Source organism: Baudoinia panamericana, assembly GCF_000338955.1.
Source record: "Baudoinia panamericana UAMH 10762 unplaced genomic scaffold BAUCOscaffold_6, whole genome shotgun sequence".
NCBI classification, from domain to species: Eukaryota; Fungi; Ascomycota; class Dothideomycetes; order Mycosphaerellales; family Teratosphaeriaceae; genus Baudoinia; species Baudoinia panamericana.
In genome coordinates this window covers 1,291,124-1,310,654 of record NW_006911262.1, presented here as the reverse complement: position 1 = coordinate 1,310,654, position 19,531 = coordinate 1,291,124, and the positions used below count along the sequence as shown (strand labels likewise).

Below are 19,531 nucleotides of genomic sequence, written 5' to 3'. Positions count from 1 at the left end.
GTCCTAATCTCAGTGTAGATACAAGAGTAGCATACATGTACATGTATAGAAGCAAAGTCTATATCGGACTAAATTCAGGGCGCAAGCCAAGCAAGCAGGGGCGAAAGGTCATGCTCCAAAGAGGCAACTCTTGGCATATCCAACGACATTGCTTAGCGCCGTATATCCGGCAGCCAACCATATCTGCCAATAGATATGGACGACGCATGGGCGTCGTTGTGCACAAAAACCAGCCTACCAGCATCGGTACGTATTCCTACTTGCGTGGAGTCCGTCGGTCTCACACTCGTCGCGTGGTGTTCATGTTGTTCACAAGCTAACCCTTTCCCAAATATTCGTACAAGGTCACCACTGCGGCTAGCTGTATCCATATGCCCATCGTGCCCCATCTTCAAAAGCGAAACTTCAAAATGACCGCAGCCCACCATATCGAAAGGGTTCACTGCCTCTCCAAAGTTTCCAAACCGCAAGTGAGAGGCAAGAAACGCCACGCTTGACGAACGACAAGAGACGACACGCTGCTGAAGCCGCCCGCCAGTCCGATTCCCCGCTGTCCAACTTAGAAACCGCCCCAACGCCTTGAACGCCGCGTCAAAAGCGAGAAAACTACCCCGGCTTACTCTTCTTCCCCATCCGCGGACTAGGCTTCACCCTCGCCTGCCCCTGCTGCTGCTGCTGCTGCTGCTGCACCTCCTCCTCCCCCGTCCCCTCAACCTTGACCTGACTCCTCCGCCTCTTCTGACTAACATTCGGACTCGTATTCGCACTCGCCGCACTACTGCTGTTATTAGTGTTGCCCCCTTGCTGGCTATGCTGCGGCATCATCTGCGGCGCGGCCATGTGTCCCTGTCGCGGGGAAGGGGTGTGGGAGGACATTTGCATCTGGTGAGCTCCTTGGAGGTGGACGGGCATGTTCATGCTCATGTTTGGGTTCATGCCGGGTGGGCCGAGGTTGTGGTGTTGATGGGCAGGTGAGCCGTTGAGCATGTTCATTTGCTGTTGCTGCATGTTGCCTGCTTGCGGGCCATTGGGCTGCTGCTGCATGTGGTTGGGGAGGTGTTTGTTTGGCATGGCGGGGGAGGAAAAGTTGCCTCCTGCATTCTGGGGTTGCTGCTGCTGGCCGGGCATGGGCATGTTCTGCATACTCGGCGTGCGGTTGCCCATCGGCACACCGTTGGGCGGGAGGTTGATTTGAGGGTTCCCTTGCTGCTGAGCTCCCGCTTGTTGCTGTTGCTGCTGCTGCGCTTCATGCTGCACCGTCCACGCCTCCAGCGCTTGTTCCGGGCGCAGCTTCTTCTCCTGCGAGAAGAGCATAAGCTCCGACATGATGTTCATGGTTTCGCCAAGCTATGTAAGGTATGTTAGCAACACACCACCTCCTCATCACAAATGAGTACGCCTACCTCAAGAAACTGCTGCACCCGCGACGTCACGCCCATCGTCCCCTTCGGCGCCTTGAAGAATTGATCAACCGTCAACCCCTCAAACCTCTGCTGCAATTTCTGCTGCGCCTGCTGGGCCTTCGGGTTATTCTTCTTCGTCATCTTCGGGCTCTGAACCTTCGCATCCAGCGTGGGCGGCCAACTACTCAACAACCTCTCAATCTCCGTCCGCGAAATGGTCTCCTCGCTCTGCATCTGCTGGATCTCCAGACACTCTATCACATCAGACGAAGGCGCAAACAGCGCATTCAGCGAGCCGCTCATCTCCAAACGTGCTCCAGACGTGTACGCCACAGTGAGTGTGGCGTTGGCGAATTGGGCTTGAAATCGATTGCTCGGGATGGGCCGTTCGCTGGCGTGTTCAGTGTGTAATCGTAGTGATTGCGCGCCGGATTCGAAGTAGGTGAGAAAGTATCGCGCGATGGTCGGTCGCAGCACTTCAAACGTTCGTGGCTTGGCGCCGCCGTCGGTGAAACTGTGTAATAGCCGACCATCAGGCGCAAAGTGTCGGTCTACAAACTCGTTCCATTGAGCCAAATCTTTGCCAGTGACTTGGTTGAAATTGCTGAGGTGATCTGACAGCAGACTTATCCGCAGGATGAAGGCTCCGTTTCCAGCTGCCGGTCGCTGCTGCTGCTGCTGCTGCTGCTGCTGCTGCTGTTGCTGCTGTTGTTGCTGCTGTTGCGCTTGTGCTTGCGCTTGCGCTACTTGTTGTTGCGCCGCTTGCTGGATCTGGTGTTGTCGCATTTGCTGTTGCTGCCGTACCATCATCTGTCGTTGTTGCATCACCTGCATTTGCTGTGGATTGAGGCCTTGTTGCTGGGCTTGAGCCTGGTTCGGCTGCTGGCCGGCTTGCGTTGTCGGAGTCTGCTGTGGCTGAGATTGTTGGCCTGGCTGTGGATGTGGCGGTTGTTGTGGCGTCTGATCTGGTTGATTCGGATTCGCCATCCGTGACTGTGGCCGCATCTGCGCTGGGTGGCCGGGTTGTCCGGGCTGCGGTCCCGACTGACCTTGATTGCTTTGCTGGGAGTTGGCATGTTGCATCGCAAGTTGCTGATGCTGCTGCTGCTGCTGTGCCGCCTGTTGCTGCTGATGCAGTTGTGCTTGAGCTTGCTGTTGCTGCTGCATTGCCGACTGACGCATCATTTGCTGTTGCAAATGTGGTGTGAGCTGTACCGCGCCGGGGTGACCGACGTTGCTCTGCTGTTGGAACAGCGCCATCTGCTGTTGTGGAGTCATTCCGGTCATCGCACCAGGTTGCATGCCCATCATACCGTTCGCCTGTGCTTGGGCTTGGGCTTGAGCCATCTGCTGCGCCTGCTGTCGCATCATCATCATCATGCGTTGTTGCTGTTGCTGCTGCTGCTGTGGATTGCCTGCAATGAGGTGCTGAATTTGTTGCTGCTGTTGCAGAAGCTGCTGCTGCTGGTTCATATGTTGCGGCATCGGGTTCGGTGCGCCGCCGGGCATATTCTGCATGCCCGGTCCGGGATGGCCTGGTTGTCCCTGCATGTTCATTCCCGCAGGATGCTGTCCGCCGGCCATTGCTCCCATGGGACCGTTTGCGCCCGGCTGCATGCCCATCATCGCGCCGGCCTGGGATACATGTGGTTGTCCGGGAGTAGCACCGGGCTGCATCATGGGCTGAGCCATATGTTGCATATTCGGCGCCATACTCGGGTGTCCATGTGGCATGCTAGGATGCATTGCCTGAGGGTATGCGGCCATCATATTGAGCCGTCACCGTGTCGTCTCGCCCCAAAACCGGACGTTGTTGAGGGTCTTGCCGGCGACTGTGCACTGGTGGTGGACGCTCGCCACCGGCCGGAAAGCGGTCGCGTAGCTGCTACGAGATCGATATTGCGATGCATAGAGGATCTGCTGCACCTGCCGCGTACCTCGACACCGGTGAGTGCTGGACACGTGCCGAGGCAAGACGGGGCGTTCACACGGCAGCTCGAGTTCCTATCCTTGTCCAACGCGATGGTATAGTCGTCTTGAGCAAGTCCGTCTCCTTCTGCTACCACCAAGGCCTCGAATAGTTGCACGAGTGTAATCGCGAGCGCATCTATCCTATTATGGGCTCGGCAACTGTAAGCTTAGTAGGTGGGAATCCGGAGATAACAGTATGCAAGTCGTCGGTATATGCAAGTGGATGTGAGTATATGAGCAACGTGTGTGCTGTACAGAGTGTATTGCGTTGGAAAGGAGCAGTGCGGTGTTGGCGGCGCCGAGGAGGAGGAGGAGGAGGAGGGCGGGCGGACAATGGTCGCTGTCGAGTGGTGGGCACCGCCGTGTATTCGGGGCTAGCAGCGGCTGCGGTCCGAAGGGTCCGTTCGCCGCCGACGGCTGATCTTCAATTTCTGCCAGCCTTTCACAAACACACCACACAGCAGTCTTGAGTCTTAACAACCACCTCCGTCCATCATACTAATCCTTCACAGCCATAGCCAGCGTAGAAGAGCTTCCGCTGGACTCCGGTACGTACACCCCTTACCATCCTTTCATACACAACATACTCGCTTGATGATATCCAAGAATATGTCTTCTTTTCCCAATTGATTCGACCATGAAAAGAACAGTCTGCCCGTCTGCCTTTCGCAGGGCTGGACGTAATACTTGCCAGTAGCCTTGTCTGACACGCAACACCATCACCATCACATCCCATACCTTCATACACACTCAGCGGCTCACCATCGCTAACCTTACGACAGGCATAATTAACACAGCAGGTCTGGTCCGTCACTGAACCACCACCCACGACGAGCAGAGTCTTCAACAGGTCAGTCGTCTCATCTCCTTCTTCTTCTTCTTCTTCTTCACCTCTCTATTACGAGGGGGGGAGGTAATCGCTGTCCTGATGAAAAACATTTCCACATTCGCAGTTTCCACGTGAGCCCTCGCCTAGAACCTAATAGAGGAGCCGTTGAGCGTTATATCTTCCTTGGATGTCTGATCCCACACAGCACACATTTATATCACCACCAACTTGAGCGTATATCTGTGGCTGAGCATCTATGCTGACTTACCTCTGACCTACAGATTCCGCTGTTCTCCTCGTGGAGTCTCGTCCACGTGACTACGCGTCCACTTGCACCGTCTCATTGCGCTCTTCGGGTTTTCTGCACATATTGCCGTTCACACAGCGTACATAGCAGTGATTTGATATACGCTCGGCATTGATTCAGCCTTCCCTGTTATGGATTGCAATTGCTTTGTATCTTCACTCTAGCTTCAGAAACGTACTATACGCTCACGTTTACGCCACAAACGCCTTGTATCTACAATTGCCACCCACTCACTCACACGTGTCACCACTCTCTCAACCCACTCTCACCAAACACTCTCCTTCCCTCACAACCACACACTCTCCCGAACTCAGCATTCTATATCAAACTCTCCTCCCCATTCTGCTGTGGCTTGCCATCCTCGCCATTATCCTGCGCCCCCTTCCCCTTCTTCCCCTGCCTCTGATAATACTTATCCAGCACCTTCTTGGGAATGCGATTCAACAGCTCCCGCGGGTAAATCCTCAACAACTCCCACGCCATATCCAACCCATCGAAGATACTCCTCTTGTCATACGCCCCCTGCGAGATATACGTCTTCTCGAAGCGCTCCAAAAACTCCAAGCTTAGCTTATCCTCGTTCGAGAGTGCCTCCTCGCCGACGACGGCTTTCATGGACGCGGCGTCACGGCCGATGGCGTATTTGGCGTAGAGCTGGTTGGAGACGTCGGAGTGGTCGCCGCGGGTGTGGCCTTCGCCGATGGCGGATTTCATCAACCGGCTGAGGGAGGGGAGGACGTTGATGGGGGGGTAGATGCCCTTGTTGTGCAGTTGGCGGTCGATGAAGATTTGGCCTTCGGTGATGTAGCCCGTGAGGTCGGGAATGGGGTGGGTGATATCTAGCCAAGCACATCGTAATCAGTAACCTCACTCGAATTTGGAGATGTGGGTGGTGCTGGTTGGGGTGGTTGTTCTTACCGTCGTTCGGCATCGTCAGGATAGGAATCTGCGTGATACTCCCATTCCGCCCCTCGACACGACCGGCGCGCTCGTAGATGGTCGACAAATCCGTGTACATGTAACCCGGGTAACCGCGACGACCGGGCACTTCTTCACGGGCGGCGGAGACTTCACGTAGCGCGTCGCAGTAGGAGGACAGATCGGTAAGGATGACGAGGACGTGCTTTTCCAGCTGGTAGGCGTAGTATTCCGCCGTCGTGAGGGCGAGGCGGGGGGTGATGATGCGTTCGATGCTACGTCCACCAGATTAGCAAGCGCACAGAGATTACCTAGTGTGAAGGTAGTGACGGATGGAAGACTTACGTCGGATCATTAGCAAGATTGAGGAACAGCGTGACGCGCTCCATACTCCCATTCTCCTCGAAATCCCTCGTGAAGAACCGACTCGTCTCCAAATTCACACCCATCGCGCCAAACACAATGCTGAAATTCTCCTCATGCGCATCCTGCGTGCCCTTGTTCGCCTGCTGCTGCACCAGCCCCGCCTGCCGACAAATCTGCGCCGCGATCTCATTATGCGGCAGACCGGCCGCGGAGAAAATGGGGATTTTCTGGCCGCGGGCGATGGAGTTCATGGTGTCGATGGCGCTGATACCCGTGCTGATCATTTCCTCTGGGTAGACGCGGGAGTAGGGGTTGATGGGACTGCCGTTGATGTCGAGGTAGTCTTCCGCCAGCACTTTGGGGCCTTTGTCGATGGCGCGGCCGCTTCCGTCGAAGATGCGGCCCAACATGTCCTCGCTCACTCCCAGCTTGAGGTTGTGGCCCGTGAACTCGACCTTCGTCTTCTTGACATCGATGCCGGAGGTGCCCTCGAAGACTTGGACGACGGCGCGGTTACCGCGGGCTTCGAGGACCTGGCCGGAGCGTTCGGTGCCGTCGGGGAGGGTAAGGGAGACGATTTCGTTGAAGCGCGGGAACTTGACGTTCTCGAGGATCACGAGGGGCCCGTTGACGCCGCCGATGGTGTTGTAGCGGATGCGGGGGTGGACGGTCATGCGGCGCGGGTCGAGGGTGGTGGTCGTGTCGTTGTCGTCTTTGGCCATGGTGGGCGGGCGGGCGGTGGGAGGTGTGAGGCGGAGGTGGAGTGGAGGGTGGCCTGGCGGCGAGGTGGGTGTGAAGGCCAACGACGGTGTTGGTTCGAGTGAAGGGGTGGAAGTGGCCGAAGGGCGAGTGTCCCGTTCTGTGCAGTGCAATGGCTTCCTGCTGAGAGCTCAAAAGTTACGGTTGAAGCTCTTGACGTACGTAGGCGGAAATGTCCAAGCTTGCAGCCGCAGCCCCACCCTATCAAGAAGCAATGCGCCAGGCTGCAGATACGGCACTGCTTTCAACGAACCACGCCCTATTTGGGTACATGTATGCAATATACACTCGACACTTGCTTAGGCTTCGATAAATACTGTGGAAGCACTCAGCTTGCTGTTATGTGCAACTGCCAGCTATACAAGAGATGACCATTGCAACCGTCTGTTAGATTCCCTTCCATCTTATCCTAAGCTGCCCACGTAAGGCGAACCGTTTAGAAGGCACCATTATTGATCCAGTCGCGGATTCCTCAATCCCAATCATCTTAATCTGTTGGAGAGATAGGCGGACGCCGAGGCCAACGTCGTGCTCATCCCAGGAGCAGAAGGGTCAATCGCTCGCAGGATCGTTGTAGGCTCGATCGTCTTGTGCTGCTGGCGAGCCCCATCAGTTCTCCTTCAGCGTTGGCTTGGTAAGAGCTTGCATCGAGCATCGTCATCACCGTCGTGCTTGTATGAGCTGTCTAGCAGCTCGCCCAGCCAATGCGTCCCTATGACTGACGAATCCACGAATCACTCAGTCATTGTTGCCGCGTACAATGTTGACTGGCGTCTCGGGACGTGGCGTGACGTGGCACTCATCAAATCCCCTCATCCCCCATACCAGCCACCGCCTCCAAGCCCTCCCAAAGCTCACTCCAAGCCGTCTTCCCAAGTGCCATCAACGGCTGAATGACCGGTGAAAGCTGCTGCTCCGGCGTGGAAGGAGAGGTGGTGATGGCGCAGTCAAAGTTGTCGTCATCATATCCGTCGTCGTCGTCGTCGTCGTCTCGCAAGCCAGCCGGATCGGTTTGCGTTGTGCTATCCACGTAATTGCTCGACGGCTTATCCGGTTCCGGTCGGGGAGTGCTCGTGTTGCTGGTAAGGCGACGGGAAGCTTCCGAGTCTTCGGTGGTACCGTCCATCTGCTGCTTCAGCGGCGAACAACAGTCTCCCGCATCGAAGCGGCGCAAAGTAATGCTGCTGACCCTCCCCTGCCCCTCTTGCACAGTCTCGACCCGCCATTGGCTCTCCGCACCCCCTTCGTCATTGTCTTCCAAATCCATCTTGAGCATCGCGTCCCGATGCTCAGCAGACAGCACGCCATACCTTCCCCTTCTACTCCTCAACCTCGCATCCACATCCCGCCAATCACTTCGCCACTGCTCCAATCCCCTCAACACCCTCCCCGTCTTCACCCTCATCACCCCTTCCCTGGCCGCGTATGGTGCATTACGTACACACTCATCCTGATGCACCTCGTCCAAACCACCGACCTCGACCTCCATCGCCTTAAGCCTTAACTTCAGAAACAACAACTCGCTATGATCGAAGCCCAAATCCGACCTCAACGCTTCATTCTCAGAGCGCAGTGTTTCGAGTTCGGTCTCTTTGTCGTCCATCTGCAGCACGTGCGCGTCGTTGAGCTGGACCAACTCGGCATGTCGACGGCGTAGTTCCTCGTTGGCGCGCGTCACGTTCTCCAAGATCCGCTGAGCTTCAAGGATCTGGTAGTCCTGTTCTGCTTGCTTGTTCTCGGGCGTTATATCCGATACCTCGTCCTCCACCGCTTCCCTCTTCTGCTCAACTGGCCTGGCTTCATCACCTCCACCGCCGCCGTGGCCAAAATACCCATCCTGCTGCCCTTCACCCTCCTCCTCCTCCTCCTCCAACGGCGTCTCATCATCCAAAAACAACCCACTATCCTCCAACTCCGGCGGCCGGCGCGTCTGCGCATGCAGATCATCCCACTCCCTCTCAATCTCACTCATGCGCCTCCCCACCACATTCAGAAACTCCGGCTCCTCCTCCCCAAGGCGCATGATCTGGGCTTGCACTTTACTCATGCGCACGAGCAGTTGCTGCATGGTGGATGAAGGAGCGTGGGTGTGATGGTGGTAGTGGTGGTAGTTTGCGAAGGGGGGGGAAGAAGGAGAGGGGAAGGTGGTGGAGCGCGCTTCCTCGTCGGTGAAGTAGTCGCTGAAGGGTGAATCTTGCGGGCGGTGCGCTTCGTGGAATGCATTCACGGGTTTGGCGGGCGTCATGGGGCCGGGAGCGTGACCGGGGAGGGTGGACATTGTGGGAATGGGTGCGGAGGTGTAGCTGTGGAGTTGTTGTCTTCGCGGTGCCACCGGGTGCGGACTCGGACTGCTGTCGCTTAGAGGTGGTGTCAGGCTGCCGTACGGGGCCATAGTTGCGGTCGCGACGATGCTTTGCGCTCGCTTCCTTTCGGCGCGTCGTTCGGTGCTCAGGTTGGGCGCAATGGGGATCGTGGTTACGGACTTGAAGCGCGTGTGGTAGGTGGGACGACTTCGTTTGTGGTAGCGGGCACTGGGGCCATAGGGGTAGTGCCACGATGGGGATGTTGATGTGGATGTGGAGGGGGAGGGGGAGGGGAAGGGGGAGGGGAGAGGGGAGGAGGTGAGTGTGAGATCGGCCATCCTTTCTGCGCCCGCGGAGGCCGACGGCTTCACTCGAAGGCTGGTTGGTCACGCGTTAGACTTCGCACGCGCGGCGGAAGTGACGATGGCTGGCAGGGCAGGGCAGGGCAGGCGCGAAAGCAGGGGAGACGGGAGGAACCGTCAACAGAAGGTGGGGAAAAGAGAGTGTAAATATTAAAAATATGGCTTACACATACATATATTATTCTACCAAGTCGGAGATATATGTATATATGCTAAGCACGAGAGGTGGATAATATTAGTGTAGCTTGTCAGGACGATCCATGAGCTGGTTCGTGTTCTTGACAAGCCCGAGACCTGTTCCCTAACAGCCTGAGACGCGAGCATGGCTGCCAGTAATGTTCGTCTGACCGTTGTAAGACACACAATCATATACTGACAATGCCTGCAGATTGCGGTGCGGCCGTCGCTCGAAGATGTACACAAAATCGTTGAGAAAGGCAAAGGACTGTCAAATGCGCCGAACTTGATCCCACTCTGCGCTTCCATCTCCTCAGAGTTCCTGACCCCTTCCAGCATATACCTTAAGATCGTGGCGAAGTAAGCAATACAGCCTGACACCAATCGATTGAAACTGATATATAGATATATATCAGCTCCAAGTCGAAGCTGTCCTTCCTCTTCGAGTCCGCCGCAACAACAGAAACTATCGGCCGGTACAGCTTCATTGGAGCCGACCCACACAAGACACTCCTCTCCGGACCGGACCATGGCCTGGAAGCCGACCCTCTCCCCCGGCTGCACGAGGAACTATCTCAGTATCGAGTGGCAGACATCCCCTCCCTTCGTCTACCACCCATGACCGGCGGTGCCATCGGGTACGTCGGCTACGACTGCGTCAAGTACTTCGAACCCCGGACCAAACGACCGATGAAAGACATCCTGCACGTCCCCGAAAGCCTCTTCATGCTCTTCGACACCATCGTCGCCGTCGACCATTTCTTCCAAAAAGTGATGGTCATCATCTATCTCCACGTGCCCTCCCCAAACGCCACCCCCACGGACACAGCACTCTCAGACGCCTACCACACCTGCCAAAACACCATCGCCGCCACGTTACGGATCTTGAAGCGGCCGGACCTCCCTCTTCCGCCTCAACCACCCGTCAAACTAGACCAACAATACTCCTCCAACATCGGCCGCCAAGGCTACGAATCCCACGTCACGAAACTAAAAAAACACATCGTCGTGGGCGACATAATCCAAGCCGTCCCCTCCCAACGCATCGCCCGCCCCACCTCCCTGCACCCCTTCAACATCTACCGCCACCTTCGCACCGTAAACCCCTCACCATACCTCTTCTACCTCTCCTGCAACTCCTTCCAGATCATCGGCGCGAGCCCCGAACTCCTCGTCAAAGCCGACCAAACCACAACCCCGCACCGCATCATAACGCACCCGATCGCGGGAACGATCAAACGCGGCGCCACGCCCGCCGAAGACAGCGCTCTCGCGAATACACTCCTGGAATCCGCAAAGGACCGGGCAGAACACGTCATGCTCGTCGATCTGGCACGGAATGATATCAACCGCGTCTGCGACCCGCTGACGACGCGGGTGGAGAAGTTGATGGTGGTGCAGAAGTTCAGTCATGTGCAACATCTCGTCTCCGAAGTGTCGGGGGTGTTGAGGCGGGGGAAGAATCGGTTCGATGCGTTTCGCTCCGTGTTCCCCGCGGGGACCGTCTCTGGGGCTCCGAAAGTGAGGGCGATGGAGTTGATTGCTGAGTTGGAGGGGGAGAAACGGGGGGTCTACGCCGGAGCGGTGGGGTGGTTCGGGTACAATACCGTTGACGTTTACGATACGACCATGACCACCACCAACCGCTCATCCACCGGTCTGACATCCGGCGCGGAAACGGAAGGAGCAATGGATACCTGCATCGCCCTGCGCACCATGGTGGTGAAAGACGGGATCGCGTACTTGCAGGCGGGCGGGGGGATCGTGTTCGATAGCGATGCCGGGGAGGAGTACGAGGAGACGATGAATAAGGCCGCGGCGAATATGAGGGGGATTGAGCAGGCGGAACGGCTGCATTGGGAGGAGCAGCAGCAGGCGCAACGGCAGGGGGAGAATGGGGAGGGGGAAGGGGTGGGCGCGACGGAGGAGATGGTGGGAGGTGGTGTGGCGGATGCAGGGGTTGAGGGTCGGAAGGGCAAGGTTGATCTGGCGGGTGGATAGAGGAGATGAAGTATGGAGTGGTAGCTGGATTGATGGCCCCTTTCGGCGTGTTGTTTCTGACTATATGTGTAGACTTGTCAGCCGTCCCCGGTTGAAACCATCTCAGCAGGCTTCTGCCCGCGCACGTAGCCGTGGTCTGGACAAATGAAAGATGTCCATCGCCAGCCGAAGCTGAGGAAGAGACGGTAGTGTGAGCAGTACCCGTCTTCACCGTCACCTCCACTTACAGCACCAACTGTCTTCGCAGTCACAGCCATTCGGCGCATACTTTCACTGCCTTCCTCACTCCGAATCGCTGTCAGAAAGCTGCACACGCGCATCATCATCCTCAGCCTGACGCTTACGTGGGGCAGCTTCCTCCCTCTCTTGCTGCACAACTGGTAAATTCATCGGCTTCCAGCCCTGTTGAGACTGCTGTCAGTACATTCATCACGCAGCCCGTGCTTAATAGTGCAAAACTTACAGCCTTAACCTTAGCGAACTTGCCGCCACCCGACGTGCTTTCGCTTACAGTTGACTTGGCGTAGCTGCGGTTGGTGCTGTTACTGACCGTCGACGGAGCGTACCCGCCAACCACAGACGACGTCTGGGTGAGGACGGACTCGTTCGACTGCTTCTTGCGCAAGTGTGGCGGGAGGTTACGGAAGGTCGGACCACCCGTGGGTGTGTTGTTGCTGCTTAAGCCTGCGGCAAACGTGTCTCCGCGGCTGGAGGGTGGATTGAGCGCGATGCCGCCGTTGGAGTCGCTCGAGATGGTTGCAGAGCCAGAGCCGTGGTTGTAGCCGCTACCGTTCACCCTCACGCTGCTGGTGATTGAGCTGGAGATGGCAGAGGAGCCAGCCAAGGACATGCCGCTCATCGTGCCGGTCATCGTGGAGGCACCGCCGTCATCGCTATCGTAGTCATGGTCCTCATCATCGTCGTCGCGAGAGCCGCCGCTGCCGTCTGAATCGCTGTTACTCCCGCCCGGTTCGATGTTCAGCCTGTTCTGTACGCATGACCAGCATTTCTGCAAAGTAGGAGTGTTAGTACAGGGTTTCCGTGCGTCAAAAAATGCAAAATCTGAAAACGCAACCGCTTCCCAACATGATCACCTTCACTCTGCGAAATCATCGCAAACAAAAGCAAAACATACAGCAGCGGGTATTCCCACGTGGTCACCCACCGCAGTACTAATCCACCGGTTCGCAGCTTAAGTACAGGAGAGCGGACGGGATCCTCTGTTCTCTGCGACCTATGGCCGTATGTACTAGCAACAGCAGTTTTTATTGTTTATATACCATGCAACTGACCATATCTTGTGAAGCAGGAAGGTAGTAATAAGAAAACAACACTCACAGCCTTGTCCGGATCCTTGAGCTGAGCCTTGGAGAATTTATCGCGCGACTTCCACTCGTCGCAGTCGGTGCACTGAAACTCGACGCGCTGACTGGGCGTGCATGAGGAACAGCAGATGAACTCGGCGCGGGTAGCATCGAAGCGCGGATTGTCCTTGATCTGGCGCTTCAGCTCGTACTTCTGCTTATCCGAGAACGCAGCGAGGTTCTTGCGCTTGTGGCAGCCGTTGCATGGGATGCTGGGGCATGTCAGCGAGGTCAGACTACGGCTGGATGTGTAAGGCAAAGATCGCCTACGTCTGCGGTAGCTGGATGCGGCTGTAGGATATGATTAGCAAGGTAAGTGGATCGACAAGTGCGCATCGGTTGCTCACTTGAGCTCGGGTTCAGTCTTGCCGCTGTACGCGGCCTTGATGGCCTTCTTACCGGACCTGTCGTAGGCCATTTTGCTCGCCTCGTCGCCGGCGTCGGTGGTGTTAGCTGAGTGAGGGTAGAGGAGAGCTTCACGACACCGCACTGAGTCTTGTGATCCTCGTGAAGAGAGCCGCGCTGGGACTCTTGCTGGCTGCGGCAGGCTGATAGGACTAGTCTTTGGTTTGGTCTCGGTCTTGGTCCTGGTCTAGGTCTTGGTCTTGGTCTTGGTCTTGGTCTTGGTCTTGACGAAGCTAACAGCGTCCCTGGTATGAGAGAAGCTGATGCAGATATTGACTTAGCCTGTTCCAACCCGGTCGAAGTCAGTAGGCACGCTGCACGAATTGTGCGAATGCACAAGCACGAGGAGGTCAAAGGTAAATGAAGGATGTGAACTGATTAAGAGAGCAAAGACAGTAGGAGAAGTTCTTGAGTGCGCGGTGGAGCTATGGCCAATGGCCGCTTCAATGTGCAACGGAAGTCTCCGGAGCTTTTGCTTTGACCGAAATGGAAGGAACGATGGCTGCACTGGCTACCGTACGTACCTAGAAGGCGCGAATGCCGCCAACGCTTGATTGTGCTGATTTGACGCTGTTCTGTCCTGTTCTGTTCTGTTGTAGTGACCGCTGATGAGGAGAAGGAGAAGGTGCTAGGATGACAAGACTTGGCTGACTAGTGCAACATTGCCACTCAACAGGTCGAGATAATGCTTGCTTACTTTAAGTAGAAAGGACTGACATGCCGCAATCAGCGTCTTCATTGGCATGTGATTCAGCGAGAGACACTGAGGTGATAATACATATAGAATGACCGGGAACAAACAAGTGAAGATTGGTGATACTGCCAAAAAGGTCCTGTGATGCTTGAACAGAGTGAAGAGATCTAGTACACGTGCAGGCCATTGACGGCCTGAAGTCGCTAATGCACGGAACCGAGATTTACAGATGCAGAGTCAGACCGCGCGCGGTCGCGTGCCACCGAGCTTGCCATACGCGTCCCACTGTAAAAGTATAGTAGCCGGTTTATCGAGTAGTGGTACAGCGCGAGGTCGAGATTAGAGTACAGATGGTAGACGGGTTGAGCAAGCCAGAGGTACTGCTTTACTTCGTCTCCTCGCGCAGGAAGGTGATCAGGTCGTTCCTGTCCTTGCCCTTCTTCAGACCGCCGAAGGCCATCTTGGTACCCGGGATGTACTTCTTCGGGTTCTCAAGGTACTCGAACTACAGTCCACTGTCAGCGCGTGTTCTCGTCTTGTAGACACTGATCTGCTTCTTGCCACGCACAAGGGTGTCCTCCTTCCATACGAGATCCTTCGACTTGTTGGCGTCCGTGTACGAGAAACCCTCAACCGAGCCGGTGTGGCGACCGAAGAGGCCGTGGAGGTTGGGGCCGATCTTGTTGCCCTCGTCCGCCTTCAAGTTATGGCACTGTGCGCAGCGGGTCTTGAAGAGGTTGGCACCCTTCTTCGAGTCACCTGTTGCAGCCGTCAGTCAATGCAAAGGCGACGCTAGTTGCGCCGGGGTTGGTAGCAATGCAGAACGTGGCGCAGAGCATCCTCCGATCACCCGACAGTGCTGCCCAAGCGACGACAGGTATCGGCTACTGTCGAGATACTGCTGGGCATCCGGAGATGGCACGCGCCACGCTTGATAGGAAGTGCTGCCGTCGCAGCTGAAATTGTGACGTACCGTCTGAGAAGGAGTCCTTGCCCATGGTTGGTGTTGTGATTGATCGAGGTGTTGGTGGAGATTGAGCGAGTGTTGACTGGATTGTTGGGAGGAGGTGGTTAGAGATGTGTGATAGGATAGTAACGAGCTACGAGTGGATGATGCCAACAGAAAAGTTGCGCCCCTAGATCTCTACCGGGTCGTCTGCCATTGGCTACGAAAACTGTTCCGGAAACAGCTCGTCGCCACACTGTGGCTGGCAGCACTGACCGCACCGACATCCGGCCGGGTTACAGCCGAGTCAGTATCAGAGGTAAGGCTCTTTGTCGACCGACCGACCATCAATGTCGCGCCGGGTATTTATTCGAGTCCAATGTCTGGCCTGCACCTCAGCGTATGGCTTGTCGTTCGGGACTGACGATACTGCCTGCCTGCGAACTGCAAGATGGTCTACAGACTCTTGCAACCTTCCGAGCGGTCTGCGGACCTGTGCTCTCTCGTGAGGCATGAAGTCATGCTACGATGCTGTGCCGCCATCTCAGATGACCATGTTGCCTGTTTAGCAGCGAGATCTGATCTACAGACAACTTTCTCTTACCAAAGGACAAGATCGAGACATGAAGCACTCGAAGCTCGGCCAACCGGCAACATTGTCACCCCGCAGACTGCGATCCATGGTTGGCTTCCAGACCCGGGCATAACGAAGGTGCAGATGCTGGTTAACTAATTCGTTTGGGAGGCAGCTCACAGTGAGCCGGAACGGTTGGATTTATATAATGAGGTAACTCGTTCATATACGAAAATTCTACACTTCGAACACTCTCCCCGTCGCAATGAAGGTCGTCAGAGTCGTCGGCTACCACAAGAACCTTGAGCTTGATGAAGCGCCGGAGCCCAAGGTCACTGGTCCTTTGGATGTAATCGTCAAGATTGGGGCTGCGGGTGTCTGCCGTGTTAGCATGATCCAACCGGAAGAACGTCGAGGAACGACTTCATCTAACGTTCGATTAGACGGACATCCATATCCTCGAGGGTCAGTGGGCTGAGAAGTCGAATGTGAAGCTTCCATATACGATTGGACATGAGAACGCAGGTTGTCGTCTCTTCTTCTGTCTGCCGAAAATTGTTCGCTGAATGTCTTACAGGATGGGTACACGCTCTCGGTGATGCTGTGACTGGCTTGAAGCAGGGCGACAAAGTCCACCAATATTCTGCTATCGTTGGGCAATGAGCAAATGCTGACTGAATCAGGTCATACTGCACCCTCTGGTGACTTGTGGCTTGTGCACTGCCTGCCGGTTTGGCGACGACGTGCATTGCGAAGACAGCCTCTTCCCAGGTATCAACTGTGACGGAGGTTCGTATTCCACAGAATTTTCCGGGTTGACGCGTATAATCACACCAACTCGCTTGCAACAGGATACGCGGAATACCTGAAAACAACAGCCCGCAGTGTAATCAAGCTCGACGACTCTCTCGAGCCCGCCGACGTCGCAGCACTTGCAGACGCCGGCCTAACCGCTTACCACGCTGTGGCAAAGGCCGCGAAACTCCTGCGTCCGGGCAACATCTGCGTCATGATCGGAGCAGGCGGTCTCGGCCACATCGGCGTTCAAGTCATGAAAGCCATTAGCGCGGCTATCCTTATTGTCATCGACAGTAACCCAGATGCGCTGAAGCTCGCCAAGGATCTTGGAGCAGACCACACGGTGCAAGCCGGCGATGATGGCAAGTTCGTCCAAGAGGTTCTCGACTTGACCAAGGGCAAAGGCGCAGAAGCCGTCATTGACTTCGTTGCGGAAGGCGGCTCTACCGCAACGGGCGTGAAGATGCTGCGACGTGCTGGCAATTACTATGTTGTAGGGTATGGTGAAAACATCAACGTGCCGACGATTGATATCATTTCGACGGAGATCAACTTCGTAAGCAAGGCTCGTGAGTGCTTCGTGGCTGGACACTGACGCTTTGTAGATCGGCAATCTCGTGGGAAGCTACAACGATCTCGCGGAGTTGATGGTGTTGGCAGCACAGGGAAAGGTGAAGCTCCACACCAGCAAATACAAACTGGACGATTTCCAAAAGGCAATCGACGATCTGTCTGCTGGCCAGGTTAGGGGCCGAGCTATATTGATGCCATAGCCACATGCTATATACTCATCTACGTTTCGTTATCACTTCGTTCATAGTAAGTTCTAAGGACACGCCAGCGCTAACGTTACCTTCCAACGCCGCGCCGTTAGCGTACATCCGCGCCACTCAAGCGCCTCTAGCCTTCTGAAACATTCCCCAAGCACCCTTCACCCGATCCAACTTCCCCGGCTTCGTACCCATGCTCCCCTCCGCGAGCTCGCCATCCTTATCATACCAGCACCCATCTTCCTTCGCCCGCCCGTACTGCCTTGTATTCTGATTCCGCTCAATGCCCTCCCGCCACGCCTTGCATACCGTCGGACTGTCGATCATAATGTTGACTTCCTGGCTGTGGAACCACGACTGCGTGTCTTGATTGCCCGAGCCTTGCACAGCGACTTGCTCGTCCGCGATGAGTAGCTTAATGTGACAGCTGCGCTTTTTGAAGGAGTTGTGGATGGGGTGGTCCTGGTCCGCTGCGACGTAGAAGTACACCTGTAATCGCTGCTTTTCTGCGTCGGTGGAAAGACCTTCGTAGAGCTGACGAGCGAACATCTCATTCGTTCCATTCTGGCCTGGAAGGAGCTCGCCTAAGTCGTTGTAGCCGAGGCAGACGTAGTACGTGACTTGCACACCGCGCTTGACCGCTTCGACGATGGCAGGCAGCAAAGGTTTGGCGTTGAGATCAGGAGTCTGGATGAAAATGTCGCGCTTGGCATTGCGGATTAGTGATAAGAAGCACTCGTTCTGTGGAACGTATTCGGAGGCATTGTTGGGTGGGCCGTACGGCTTGCGGTTCGCCATGGCAATAGGAACCGCGTCGGTAGGTGGACACGGGATGAAGGGGAAGAAGTGGAGGTTTGGGTCGCGGGCGGGCGCGGTGGCCTTGAGATCGAGCTTTGTGGGTTTGTTGAGATGGCGAGCGACAGCGTCCGCGTGGGATTCGCCTTGCTGCGGGCGGAGAACGGAGCGCATGCGGTCAATCTGGCCTGCGATGGAATCATCGTAGTGCGGGTGGCCGGGATCGTGCTCCGGTAGCTCAGCGTCGAGAGGTTTCTCCGGCAATCTGAAGGAGCCGTCTGGCTCGAAAAGGTGCATGAAGCTGTCCTCGCGGAAAGTAGGTGGAGGCTTCGCTGTCGCTGTCTCGTTGCGGCACGGAAGCGGTGGCTCGAACTTGTTGTGCCATGACACGATGAAAGTATCCCATATCGAGTCCACAATCGGACCTTCGACGTGCGACATCATCTCGACATTGTCATTGTCCATGATGTTATTGCTGGAAATGGTAGCAATTTCACGATCAACAACCATGAACTTGCTATGGAACGTCCCGAGGGGCGGCTTGTGAAAGTTCTGGACAGCCAAGTCTATGTTCGGTATCTTCTCCGGTGCGGGCAAGCCTACCACCTCTGAAGTCCATGTCTTCGGCTTGACCTCGAGATGGTTCTCGGCGAACTGCTTCAAGTCTCCGCGGTCATACATCAGTTTGAACACGATTCGCTCGCCACGCTGCCCGGCGCGCTTCGAAAGCTCGATCATCGCATCATTGATGAGCTCACTCGCGCCAGAATGTTTCCAGAAGTTGGTCGCAAGCAGCACTTCCCTCTTCGCGCGGACGATGAGGTTCGACATATGCCGTATCTGATCGTTTAGAGGTGCGATAATGGTCAATGGTACAAATCCAGTGCTGCCGCACAACGAGGGCGAGACGCAGTTGGCGAGAGCATCGTGCTGTAAACACTGGAGGAGGTCGTGGTACGCTTGGAGGAACAGTTGGCTGGGCTGCGTGTTGCCAAAGTTGCCGCATCGCCTCGCCCATTCGAGGGTCTCCGGACTCGCCACCAGTCGCTCCGTAGGCGCCTTTGTTGACGAAGAGTGCAGATGATGCGAACCAAACAACTTCTGTCCAATGTCGCTTGGCGACTTGGTAGGGTCCTGCGCATAGTGAGAGCTGATGCTATCCTTGGATTGGCACCATTGTAGAATTTGGTCTTCTGCCTTCGCACCATTCACATGTTTGTCGCTAGACGGGTGCATGCTGTCGCTTCGCCAAGCGAATTAAGCAGGCCAAGCTCTGTGCCAAGGTGAAGCCAAGAGGAGCCAAAGTCGTAAATGTCGAACGAGCACGCGACCAGCTTTTGAAGGAGCTTCAATCGGGCCCAAAGCCGTCTAAGCCGAGCAATAAACAGGAAACTTGGACCGATGGAACCTGCACATGGGACACAAACGGAATAGTGCGGAGAAGTCATGTTCAATGACGTACGTGTGTCTACCATCTAACGCGCTCCAAAGACGCGCAACCAGCTGCTTGTTGTCATACAATTCAGAAGGCAACAAAACATTGTATGAATGTTCGCTTTGCATTAGGCGATTGTGTCAAGATCCTCTTTAGGTACTGAAGTTGAACCTTTGTAGCATGATTACTCACGAGCAATGCCGATACAGCACGTATTGGAAAGAGGAGTTGGTATATCAGGTCACGAGCTTACTGAGCCGGCGCTCGTGCTTACGCCTGCACTTACTTCGTTTGAACGCCTGCCGTGTCACCTCGACAAGACCGTCCTAGGTCATTAGGAGTCTTCGCATCGCA

General features: G+C 55.7%; 10 protein-coding genes across 10 annotated transcripts; 3 read left to right on the top strand and 7 right to left on the bottom strand.

Annotated features, from left to right (window-relative positions):
• Positions 1-517: 517 nt before the first annotated feature.
• On the bottom strand, positions 518-3,075 carry BAUCODRAFT_489792 (uncharacterized protein). Its single transcript, XM_007678488.1, has 3 exons — positions 2,869-3,075; positions 1,404-2,807; positions 518-1,347 (listed from the first exon to the last, which is right to left on the bottom strand). Exons 2-3 carry the CDS (start codon positions 2,781-2,783, stop codon positions 607-609), a joined length of 2,121 nt encoding a protein of 706 aa, XP_007676678.1. The 5' UTR covers positions 2,784-2,807; positions 2,869-3,075; the 3' UTR covers positions 518-606.
• Positions 3,076-4,606: 1,531 nt separating this feature from the next.
• BAUCODRAFT_34175 (uncharacterized protein) lies at positions 4,607-6,595 on the bottom strand. Its single transcript, XM_007677986.1, has 3 exons — positions 5,774-6,595; positions 5,429-5,703; positions 4,607-5,349 (listed from the first exon to the last, which is right to left on the bottom strand). The coding sequence occupies exons 1-3, from the start codon at positions 6,514-6,516 to the stop codon at positions 4,829-4,831; spliced, it is 1,539 nt and encodes a 512-aa protein (XP_007676176.1). The 5' UTR covers positions 6,517-6,595; the 3' UTR covers positions 4,607-4,828.
• A 760-nt stretch (positions 6,596-7,355) lies between these two features.
• Positions 7,356-9,194, bottom strand: BAUCODRAFT_70624 (uncharacterized protein; the record flags this gene model as incomplete). The annotated part of the gene is made up of 1 exon (XM_007678135.1): positions 7,356-9,194. One exon carries the CDS (start codon positions 9,192-9,194, stop codon positions 7,356-7,358), a length of 1,839 nt encoding a protein of 612 aa, XP_007676325.1.
• A 346-nt stretch (positions 9,195-9,540) lies between these two features.
• On the top strand, positions 9,541-11,396 carry BAUCODRAFT_148336 (uncharacterized protein; the record flags this gene model as incomplete). Its single annotated transcript, XM_007678487.1, has 3 exons — positions 9,541-9,555; positions 9,607-9,755; positions 9,812-11,396. The coding sequence occupies 3 exons, from the start codon at positions 9,541-9,543 to the stop codon at positions 11,394-11,396; spliced, it is 1,749 nt and encodes a 582-aa protein (XP_007676677.1).
• A 271-nt stretch (positions 11,397-11,667) lies between these two features.
• On the bottom strand, positions 11,668-12,507 carry BAUCODRAFT_34173 (uncharacterized protein). Its single transcript, XM_007677985.1, has 2 exons — positions 11,860-12,507; positions 11,668-11,798 (listed from the first exon to the last, which is right to left on the bottom strand). Exons 1-2 carry the CDS (start codon positions 12,265-12,267, stop codon positions 11,679-11,681), a joined length of 528 nt encoding a protein of 175 aa, XP_007676175.1. The 5' UTR covers positions 12,268-12,507; the 3' UTR covers positions 11,668-11,678.
• A 128-nt stretch (positions 12,508-12,635) lies between these two features.
• On the bottom strand, positions 12,636-13,526 carry BAUCODRAFT_34172 (uncharacterized protein). Its single transcript, XM_007677984.1, has 3 exons — positions 13,108-13,526; positions 13,031-13,051; positions 12,636-12,972 (listed from the first exon to the last, which is right to left on the bottom strand). Exons 1-3 carry the CDS (start codon positions 13,176-13,178, stop codon positions 12,669-12,671), a joined length of 396 nt encoding a protein of 131 aa, XP_007676174.1. The 5' UTR covers positions 13,179-13,526; the 3' UTR covers positions 12,636-12,668.
• A 718-nt stretch (positions 13,527-14,244) lies between these two features.
• On the bottom strand, positions 14,245-14,857 carry BAUCODRAFT_24482 (uncharacterized protein; the record flags this gene model as incomplete). Its single annotated transcript, XM_007677819.1, has 3 exons — positions 14,245-14,364; positions 14,428-14,618; positions 14,833-14,857. The coding sequence occupies 3 exons, from the start codon at positions 14,855-14,857 to the stop codon at positions 14,245-14,247; spliced, it is 336 nt and encodes a 111-aa protein (XP_007676009.1).
• Positions 14,858-15,157: 300 nt separating this feature from the next.
• Positions 15,158-15,620, top strand: BAUCODRAFT_34170 (uncharacterized protein; the record flags this gene model as incomplete). The annotated part of the gene is made up of 1 exon (XM_007677983.1): positions 15,158-15,620. A coding segment is annotated over exon 1 (278 nt), but the record flags the coding sequence as incomplete, so codon positions are not given.
• On the top strand, positions 15,604-16,772 carry BAUCODRAFT_131289 (uncharacterized protein; the record flags this gene model as incomplete). Its single annotated transcript, XM_007678486.1, has 3 exons — positions 15,604-15,844; positions 16,001-16,150; positions 16,184-16,772. Exons 1-3 carry the CDS (start codon positions 15,645-15,647, stop codon positions 16,770-16,772), a joined length of 939 nt encoding a protein of 312 aa, XP_007676676.1. The 5' UTR covers positions 15,604-15,644.
• Positions 16,773-16,842: 70 nt separating this feature from the next.
• Positions 16,843-19,109, bottom strand: BAUCODRAFT_34168 (uncharacterized protein). Its single transcript, XM_007677982.1, has one exon. The coding sequence runs from the start codon at positions 18,976-18,978 to the stop codon at positions 17,068-17,070; it is 1,911 nt and encodes a 636-aa protein (XP_007676172.1). The 5' UTR covers positions 18,979-19,109; the 3' UTR covers positions 16,843-17,067.
• Between the last annotated feature and the right edge of the window lie 422 nt (positions 19,110-19,531).

Bases quoted from the DNA above. Each gene is read 5' to 3' on its own strand.
- BAUCODRAFT_34175 (XM_007677986.1), bottom strand. From the start codon at position 6,516: ATGGCCAAAGACGACAACGACACGACCACCACCCTCGACCCGCGCCGC. The intron at 5,704-5,773 runs GTAAGTCTTCCA...TGGTGGACGTAG, and splicing joins AATCTTGCTAATGATCCGAC to CATCGAACGCATCATCACCC. The intron at 5,350-5,428 runs GTAAGAACAACC...GTGCTTGGCTAG, and splicing joins CCTGACGATGCCGAACGACG to ATATCACCCACCCCATTCCC.
- BAUCODRAFT_34172 (XM_007677984.1), bottom strand. From the start codon at position 13,178: ATGGCCTACGACAGGTCCGGTAAGAAGGCCATCAAGGCCGCGTACAGC. The intron at 13,052-13,107 runs GTGAGCAACCGA...CATATCCTACAG, and splicing joins AAGACTGAACCCGAGCTCAA to CCGCATCCAGCTACCGCAGA. The intron at 12,973-13,030 runs GTAGGCGATCTT...GACATGCCCCAG, and splicing joins CGCATCCAGCTACCGCAGAC to CATCCCATGCAACGGCTGCC.
- BAUCODRAFT_489792 (XM_007678488.1), bottom strand. From the start codon at position 2,783: ATGATGATGATGATGCGACAGCAGGCGCAGCAGATGGCTCAAGCCCAA. The intron at 1,348-1,403 runs GTAGGCGTACTC...TACCTTACATAG, and splicing joins GGGTGCAGCAGTTTCTTGAG to CTTGGCGAAACCATGAACAT.
- BAUCODRAFT_34168 (XM_007677982.1), bottom strand. From the start codon at position 18,978: ATGCACCCGTCTAGCGACAAACATGTGAATGGTGCGAAGGCAGAAGAC.
- BAUCODRAFT_34173 (XM_007677985.1), bottom strand. From the start codon at position 12,267: ATGACCGGCACGATGAGCGGCATGTCCTTGGCTGGCTCCTCTGCCATC. The intron at 11,799-11,859 runs GTAAGTTTTGCA...CAGTCTCAACAG, and splicing joins AGTTCGCTAAGGTTAAGGCT to GGCTGGAAGCCGATGAATTT.